General features: G+C 41.7%; 1 protein-coding gene across 1 annotated transcript; it reads right to left on the reverse strand.

Moving 5' to 3' along the window:
* Positions 1 to 16: 16 nt before the first annotated feature.
* LOC114578939 (eukaryotic peptide chain release factor GTP-binding subunit ERF3A-like) lies at positions 17 to 505 on the reverse strand (the record flags this gene model as incomplete). The annotated part of the gene is made up of 1 exon (XM_028692566.1): positions 17 to 505. A coding segment is annotated over exon 1 (489 nt), but the record flags the coding sequence as incomplete, so codon positions are not given.
* Between the last annotated feature and the right edge of the window lie 9,387 nt (positions 506 to 9,892).

Below are 9,892 nucleotides of genomic sequence, written 5' to 3' on the forward strand. Positions count from 1 at the left end.
AATGTGCTCTTCCGACCTCCACAGTTTTTCCCTTTATGCGTTCTTCCTCATTAGTGTCCATAATATAAGCCATATACCAGCTCTCTCGGTTTTTTTCCTTTGCCTCCTTCTCATACTTCTGAATAGTTCGTTCATCAACCTGGCCACTGAGGAGAAGTAACTGCCCTCCAGTTGTTGACTTACCTGCATCAACATGCCCGATGAAAACAACATTCAAATGCCGCTTTTTCTCTTCTTCTTTTTCCCCAAGATCTTCAATTTCCTCATGTCCAAGCAACTTCATCTCTTTTTTCTCCAATTGCAACTCCTGGAGGTTTGATTCTATCTCCTCATGGTAGCGCTGAGCGAGTACAAGAGGCGGTGAATCCATGACGACGATCGGAGCGGCAGGTAACGTAGCCTCCTTTACAGAATCGTTGTCCTCTTTGCTCCAATCGTTCACATCCTCGTCGTTCAGGAGGGCGGGTGATTGGACGGCTATCTTGGCTCTTCGGACCACCTCCATCGTTCACGATGATTACTAGTGAGCTTCTAGGGATACTTGGCACTGCTCGTTTGCAAAATTTTTGTACTAAAAAATTACTTCAGAAAATAATTAAAAAATTTATTGATTGAAGAAGATTGGATTATGCCGAGGACTTAGAATCGAAAAGTGTTTGCTTGATTTTGAAGAGAATGATTGCAATGTACATTTATAGGTGAGGAGGAAAGAGGACATCTTGATCTGTCTTTCCACCTGTTTCGGTCCCATAATCTCCATTTAGGGGGCGGGTAAAGTAGTTTGTTGGAGGATTTATGGGTTCTATTGGTTCCCTATATATTATTTTTTTTTTGTACCGCCTAGGATTTACAAACATTTCGGTCGGTGCTTGCAACTTATCCATAAAAAGGCTCCGCTTTTATGAGAGGGTTTAGTGCTTTTTTTTTTTTTGTTTATTTTATTGATTATTGAAATATAGAGCTTTCCCTTTCTATTCAGCTCTAGCAGGTCTTTTGAATACAAACATTAACCCCAAGGAAATAAGCCAGGAGACATGATTTTTCAAGGTTTAAATTTTTCTCTCTTTTGCTACCTTTCTTCTTCTGTATGATTCTACGCCTCCGGTATCTCTATGCTTGCTGTCGAGTTGCTATTTAGGCTGGATTGTATCTCTACGCGGTCTTTATTTTGAGTAGAATAGACAACTTTCTTCTCTCGAATTAGGCGCACTTGCTGCAAAAATCACCCGGGAATTTCTCCATCCCCTGCCGGGTGCTTTACTTCGATAATAATTTCGAGGTATCAGCGCATCTTCGTAATTGATTGCCAGAAATTGGCGACACATTGTATTTTTCCCTCACTCGGGAAATAAGTTTGCCCTCGCTACGCGTTGCAGCCTTCAACCTACAGGATAATCTCTGCTTGGTTGGATCCCATTCCTCACCCCTCCCGGCCGATATCCAAAACAAGCGTTCACTTGATAGTTGGAGCGGCTTGCGTTATTTCACGGTTCGGTTGAGATTTCCCCCTGGCTCGAGAATTTAGCTTGGGCATCCCTCCTCCGTGTTGGTTAGGTAAGCCTGAACGGTTGGAAAAAAAATCAGGTCATTCTTCTCCCCTCCGGTTCTTACTGACGGTTGAGGTGCTTCCGTTTGATGTGTGTGGGTTGGGAAGTTTTCCAGCGACGTTTGATTAGATGCCCAGCGGGTTGCCAGAGTCAACCCAGCGAAAACCAATCTATGCGCCCCCTACTCCCATCACGTGCTAGTTGAATAAGGCGCCCCTACGGCTACTTTCGTCCTCTTCCCCTTCCCGGGCGACTTGCCCTCCTGTACTAGGCAGCTTAGGGGCTTCGCTGATTTTTTGCGACTTCTTCTGGCTGACTGCTTTTTCCTGCTCGATTGCTCTCCTCCCGTCACTCTGCAGAAGGCTTACCGAGATTTCGTTCCCATCCCTCCATTCTTTGCATAGAAGCCATTTGTCTCTGAATTACTAACTACTCGCGCGCGGTCAGCTGAGGGTAGACTAGATACCGATTGGGCCCGGTGCTGATGAGCATACACACAAAATTTCTACTGAAGTCAGAATGCCTCTCGACGGGACGACACGATGCGACAAGTCCCGATCGTCGTTAGTAGAAGTGCGCGGGAGCACACACCGAAATCTTCCATATCACAAACCTTGTCAGCAAGACATCTCCACGACGCCGTACGAAATAGACTCGAGCAATCGACAATCGCAGGCCTAAGTTCTGCACGCGAGAGAGAAACTCTCTCTAGTCTTGTTCTACAACGGCGCGACGACCGGACTGAAAGTTCGTCGACGAGCAAAAGTTCTGGTATATGTCGGGAGCAGCCAAGTCCGACGGATAGGAGAGAATGTTCGTCCGTCGGGAGTGTCTACGCCCTAGAAAGACCGACGAATATGTTTCATCGACAGCAGAGGAGTTCTATACCGCCGGATGAGTAGGAGTTCCCGCTGTTTGAAGCAGAAGGTTCAGACGAACAGGTGAAGAGTTCCGACATCGGGTATGCAAGTGGCTCCCTGACGGAGCAAGAAGTCCGACGACAGGTGAGAGTCCGTGTCGGGTAGGGTAAGACCGACGATGTTTCACGACGAGCAGAAGTATCCCCGTTTGGGGACTGAGTAGGAGGTCCGGCTAACGAGCAGAAGTCCGACGTCAACCTGTAGAAGTTCCGCTGTAAACGAGCAAAGAAAGTCCGACGAAACCAGGAAGAAGTCCGTCTTGATGGATGGTAGAAGTCCGACGGAAAGGTATCATTCTAACGAGCAGAAAGCTTCTCGCGGAACGGGACGACAGTCAGGCAGTCCGCTTGGATGAGCAAATAGTCCGATCTAGACAGCTACGTCGAGAATTCCCTGATGGTCGGGGTGTATGAGAGTCGTGGCTTGACCGAGCAAGAAGTCCGACGACAGGGAGCAGGTCCGTCGTCGGGGTAGTAAGACCGACGAAAAGCTTCATCGACGAGGCAGAAGTCCGGTCGACGGAAGTAGGAGTCCGCTAACGAGCAGGACGGTCCACGTCAGCGTCAGACAGTTGCGACGAGCACAATATGTACCAGAATCTGACCAGGAGAAGATCCGTCGCTTTGCGGGATAATCGTAGACAGTTTCAACGGCGTGTAGTAGGACCGATGAAAGTTTTATTCTCAACGAGCAGTAAGCTATCGGGCTGACGAGTAGGAGTCGCTAACTGAGATGAAATAGAAAGATCCGACGTCGGGTAGAAGATCCGCTAACGGAGCCAGAATCCTGTGATGTCGAGTTCTGATACGAAGTTTAACCGGCTCGGGTGGGAAACCCGAAACGCCACCCGACGAGAATTCCCTCAACGAGAAAGAAGGGTGACTTTCAGTACGAGAGGATTCCGTGTGCAAGGAGCAATAAACTTGCCAGCACCCTAGGAGCTAAAACGGCAGGAACATTCAACAATCCGCGGTACAACTAAATGTCAAAATACTTTATTGAAGAAGTAAATGGAAGTCCTCTACTGGCCGATTCTTAAAATCATTCGCGACGTTAACCAAGAGTAATAGGACTCAGATATCCTAATTTTTTGTTAAGTGTTTAGTGTTGCATTTGCAATGATATGTTAAACATTTATTGTACTCACTAACATCCACCAGTGTCGATGTAAGACCTATCCAGGGTGCAATGTCCAGAAAGCCTTTGCTTTGAGACGTACCGTAGAGAACGGTCGGGATATCCGCCAAAGGATTGTAAAGACCTTCTGAGTTTTGTATTCGGAGCCCTTTCGAATCGATCGATGTTATTCAAACCTGTTGTGTGAAAGAGGTCCACGAAGATTACCCAAGGAATCTTAAAGACCCTTCCCGAAGGTTGCTATGTTCAGAGCCCTTTACTCCGACCCTGTACACGTTAGAGCCCTGAGTGTTTTGGAGTCAAAACAAAGTTCGTGAGAAATCTCACCAAGGAATGTAATAATATCCTTTTTTCTCTGATGATGGGGTTTGTATGTCGGATGACTTTGCTCAGATTAAGCAATGTGATGATACGTTGTGTGTGGTAGAATGAGGTTCAGATTTAGAAACTCCACCAAGGATGTAAGACCTTTCGAGGCTATTGGCTAATAATTAAGTCGTTGGAGCCTTGCTTGACGACGAGTCAACTGTGTAGTGAAAAGAAATGAATTAAGAGCCAATAGGAGAGATGCAACCAATCACACTCAACAAAATAGAAAAAGAAAAGAACTTTCTCCGCATGTTCTGGCCAAACTATTGTCGGAAGCACATTATACTTAAAATTTGCCTCCGACACCGGTAACTAGTGGGAAGAATGAGGTTATTTAGGAGATTATATAGGAATTAATTTATAATTCCTTTATTGAAAACATCTCAAAATTAAGAAAATTGCCAACCTTTAGGCTTGATGTTAAACAGTACCTTTCCCAAGTTGATGTCCACCGGCGGACCCGACCGAATACAGAATTATGAAGCTCCTAGTATGGTACGAAGAAAATAAAATGTGTTGATTGGAACGTGCAAAAATCACCCACGTTTATCAGTGATTATAAGAACTTATTAAAATTCAGTCTCGAGGAGAAAACTTCATCACCAAGGATGTGGCCTTTTCCTGAGGTTCAGCTTTATTTAGTAGCGTTGCCACCGTCCTTTTAGACTCGACGAGTTAACCTGTGTGAAGAGGAAGCCGAGGGAGAAATCCAACCAAGGATGTGAGACACTCTCCTCTTTGCGCGAGGTTGGTGTCGGAGCTTGCTCTCTCGGAAGACATAATAGAACCTGTGTGAGAGAGAAAAGAATGATCTAGGGAAGATCAGAATACACCAAGTTGATGAGACCTCCGAGGTTGTAAGTCGGAAGCTTTGCTGACCGACCTAACAATTAAAACCTGTGGGAGAAAAGATGATGCTCCGAAGAAATCCAATGCCAAGATGAGGTGGAAACCTTTCCTGGTCTTGTTTAATTGATACCGGCCATATTTTGTCGACGGCTTATCCATGTGTGGAAAGAGGCGAATCGAAATGACTTCCTCCTGGTTGATTTTGCTTGATTGAGATCGGGCGAAAACGCAAGAGCCTATATTCCCCGTAAATTCATATTATAAATTGTGTGCAAATGAAGCGTTCATAATCATTTGTTACCTTACTGCCTTTTGAAGTCGTTGGGTAAAAACTAATTTAGCACCCAATAGAATAAAGAAATAGTACCCAGTAAGGGACAGTGGTATAGAAAGAGCATTCAATTGATTTTGAAAGTATCCTTGCATTTTGGCTCACGATTTAGCAACTCCTAAATATCATCTTATTAGAATAGGGTCAATCAGAGGATCTTCTTGACCAGATAGTTGGAGCGTCAAAGTTGCAGCCCTTCCTCGATACCGCCATCATGAATCTGCAAAACAAGACTAATGTCAAAAGTTGATAATTGTGAATACGGACGTTTCTTGAAGAGTTTTTGGTGCCAAGTAAATTGTCTTGCCCCAGTAGATCACTTCCCACGTACGGAGAACACAAAAATAAGAATTCGTATTCGCTTTTTCACTTAGGGGTAATCTCTGTTTTCTTTGGTTAGTATGAGGAAATATTATAATGCTTTCTTTAGTGCTTTTACCACGTCTTAGGGCATTTGCTACACGATCATAAAATCTTGGGACATCATCATCAAGATAAAGGGATAGATATACGGATCTCACGCATTAAGGACACCAATATGATCTTTTTTAGTGGGAGAAAAACACCTGTTTATTATAGGCTCGTGGAAAGTAAAAAATTACCACGGGGCGTACCTAGTTAGTTGAACCCTGGTTGATAAACTCGACCATCGCTTACTAATATATTTGCAGTTCTCGAGTACATATAAATAGAGATATACTGGGCACCTTCCTTTGAGAGAGAGGCGCTTTAGCTTGATAACTGTACATCTTGGAAGTAACATTACATTGATATTTATTATCCAAATTCGAAGCATAGATCAATCGACGATATTCTGACTATATGTCATTAGAAAGGCAAACTCTTCTTCTCTGGCGTGCGACTATGTTCACTTGGTGATCAGTGTAGGATCCAACGTATGATACTTAATTTACGGCGGGTAGATAAAAGGATTAACTTTGGTTTAGTCCCGACATGCATCTTGATGCCATTTTTGTTTTGGCGTTATCGTTATAAACTTCAGAAGTATGGTGCCAGTATTTCTCATGAAGATGGCGTACGATCAGCAAAAGTGCTAGCAAACAATAGTTAGTCGGCGGCGAATGTAAGTCAGGGATGGCATACGTCTCCAAGTTATATCTGCTTCGAAGGATGTTGTTAACTCTAACCCAAAGATTCGTACTTTTTGTGGTGTCGTGACGGATGTTCTGGACATTCCGATCAATGACTAGAGTGTCCGTCGATGGCGCAAAGACCATCAATATGTCCAAAGTCATAGACCGTAGAGGGTTCCTGTATTGTCTCTTTATGAGGCGAACCGTGAGCCGCAGAACTAAGTCTGTAGAGTCATCCGTTTTAACACAGACAAGTCACACGCTGAGATATTTAACAGTCTGATACTAGAGCTAAATTCCAGGTCAAGTCACAGGCTAATATGGATAATTAAGAGAAACAGAATCCTTTGACTATAGGAACGGAAAATGCAGCCCAATAATTGTGCTGATAAATATACCCCGCTTATAGAAAGTTCTGGCGTTTCGGGTGTTTTAAGGTAAAGAAACCTTATGGTCCGAAGATGGGTGAAGATGCACGAAGTCGGTGTTCTTACAAGGACCCAAAAGCTCTTTACGTTAACCCTTGTAACTGTGCAATAGGAGAGAGAAATCCTTCTCGGCCGATTCTACGTTCGGACAGAGAGCGCCATACATTTGTCTCGATTAATAGAATAATCGATGCATTACGAACGTTCGAGAAGGTGAAAAATAGAACTTTCGCGCATCTTTGATACAATAGGCGTAAAGAAAACCATTGTACATATAACCTGGATTATTTAATTCACCTCTATTACTAGGGTGTAATAGGAATATTGTTCAAGCGTAATTATATATATGCAAGATATACGCAGCTACTGCGATATTAATCATATACCTGGACGTACAATTCGCGAATCGACATTTAGAAGATATTGCCGCCTTCATAATCTCTAAGAAGCCCAGTTGTGCCATAGGGCCAGAAGCCCGTCTCTGCGATTGGGCCAGATGCAGAAGGAAGGACCAGTCGTGAAGATGCACTACTTGCTAACTTGTTTCCCTCTATCCTCATAATTGCCCTGCATCTCAATTTCCGATTTTCTATGCTCAATGGACAATTTCACCTGCCTCCTCCTCTTGTAGTACTGACATGAGGGCCGATCATTTATGTGTTTTCCCTGGGTGGCAATAGCGTAGATGAACTAGGATAAAGCTGGCAAACCAGTGCAAAACGGCAGCGGAACCAGGATGGGTGAGGGGGATATCTTAACAACCCTTGTCCCCTCGGCACGGCCGATATCGAATCGCTTTGAATCATGCACCTTCGTTTGGAATTTGAGCCTCTAATGATGTCGGAATTCGATGATCTTAGGCTTGTTTGGATTTGTCTCGTTCAAGCGTTCAATTGCAGTATGAGCTCTTCCGTCAGAAGGTGCAGAACAGAATCGTTTGGTAAAACTTCCAAAACTTGCCTGTTGTGAAATCCTATAATCTTCATAAATGTTATCAAGCGTCTTTTATAACCCATGTGTGCGGACTCATTGGGGCTCGGATGCCTGGTTGGCTTTTGCCTCTGTGGGTTGTGGAACCAAGCCGACGTGGTTTGTTAAATTTTCCGAGACAGTCTCAGTTTGTAAGGCTATGCAGCTCCCGTGAATTGTATCGGGGAGTTTGCTTCGCCTTCACGGAAATTAATTTTTTGTAAAGTTTTGCCATAACCTACTCTTTTGCCTAGATCGTGCGTGTCTAGGAGTGATCCACCTTGCACGGGATTTTTCAAAAACAACGTCAAGGTTATTCTGCTTCATGATTCTGTTGAATTAATTAGTGTACCGCTATTTTGGGTTCTTGATTCATTTATTAGTTTTCCTCTATTTTGTTCTAAAGGAAAGAAGCTCTTACATGAGAAAACGAGTCTATTAATGCACTCCTCATCATATGCGGTTTATTCCTCAATGTGATTGAATTGAGAAAAGCAGAGATAAGGTATGTGATTCTCTACATCGGAAATGTTGCGCGTTCGACTGCCAGCATCTTTGATGTAGTAGCCAAAGGAGCAGAGTTTCAAGATATTAGACTGGCCTAATAGCAGCGGTGTTGCACGAGAGCATAGGTTTTCTGCTAATATTAAAGCATCCTGAATACGAAAGTCTGTAGCAATATTTTGCCTGATATAACTTGGATTATAGAAAAGGAAAACAGTAATAATTTTTTAAATTTATTATAATTATCGTATATTTAAGACCATAACCATATAATAAGGGTAGAGAAAAAACTAAAATATTATATTTTATAGAGTTTTGTTAACGTAGATGCTACTCAAAAACTATTAATAGAAACCTGATTTAAATAAATATTGACCAGTAATAATTTAAAATCTGTTATATTCTCAATATACAGTTGTAGTACTATTTTATATAGTAGTTAAATTACTAGACCCAAAGCTTATTGCTGCATTCTTACTGTTTGTTATAAAAATGGAGATGACTTAAGAATTAGGGTTGAGACTGCATAAACTTTGACTCAATCAGTAAACTAAAATTCTTTCATTGATTCTTCCTACCTATGAATTCAACTGTGAAAATATATTTGGGTCGGACATGAAATTGCCCGCTCAAATATTCTATCATGAAGATATAATTTATGGACAATATTTCTCTTGTACCGGTTTCTGCATCATTGGAGTTCAGATTGATGTTCGTAACCACTTTCAGGTCTGGTTCTCTTCCCAATAGCATCGCAGCCTATATTAAATTAATTTAATATTTATGGCATGTGCTTATTGCTACCTTTATGGAAAACCCTATCTTATGCTAATGCATCAGTGTATAGTGATGTAGGAAGGTATTTGAGCCCGAATTATGATTTTTCTTAACTCTTGTTTACTTAACGTCCATATGCTGAAGCGAGATAGGTTTGCATATATACATACTTACTCTTTGGTCTCAGTTATGTAGGTGTTGATAAGTATTATCTGCCCTTTATTATGTTCAGGAAAAGAGCAACATGCATGAGAAGTGATTAAAGAATGACTGGATATGATGATTTATGTTGCAGGTTAATTGAGCTATCTTTTAGGTTTGGTAAGTGACAAATTTATATTTTGGGATACTGATATAGAAAAATTCTGATGTTAAAAATAAAATTGTTTAATAATTCAAAGAGATCATAGATAACTTAAATTAGACACTCTCCAAGTATTAAATGGTAATATTAAGCGGTAAAAAAAGGTTGCTAGTGAGATATGTTTCAATTTTTAACGACCAAAGACTAATTATAGTGGGGTCGAAACCTAACTTAGCCACCAAAAAAAAAATTTTGGCCACTAAAACGCTTCGATAATGGAAAATCAGCGAATGAGCCGCCAAATTATCAATTTTCTAGCCGCATAAACTTTTTGAATAGGAGGCGGCGGGGTAGTTAGCATATCTTTTTTTGTGTATGGGGTTATTTTGGGAAGAGAAAATAATGCAAATATGATACGGGGGGAAAATAAGTCTTTTTTTTTTTTTACATTTCACTTGTAATACTTTTATAACAAGATAAGTTATTTTAAAAAAAATTTAAATAAGCATGTTTTTAGTTATACATTTTTTAATATATAAAGAACGAATAAAAATACCAATATAGACCTTAACAATAACCACTCGCTACATTCATGCAAACCCCACCGGATCACTAGCTGGCTTTCAGCATTAGCCTAAATTAGCATTAAAGACCCACATCAAA

Source organism: Dendrobium catenatum, unplaced genomic scaffold (genome assembly GCF_001605985.2).
Source record: "Dendrobium catenatum unplaced genomic scaffold, ASM160598v2 original_scaffold_228457, whole genome shotgun sequence".
NCBI classification, from domain to species: Eukaryota; Viridiplantae; Streptophyta; class Magnoliopsida; order Asparagales; family Orchidaceae; genus Dendrobium; species Dendrobium catenatum.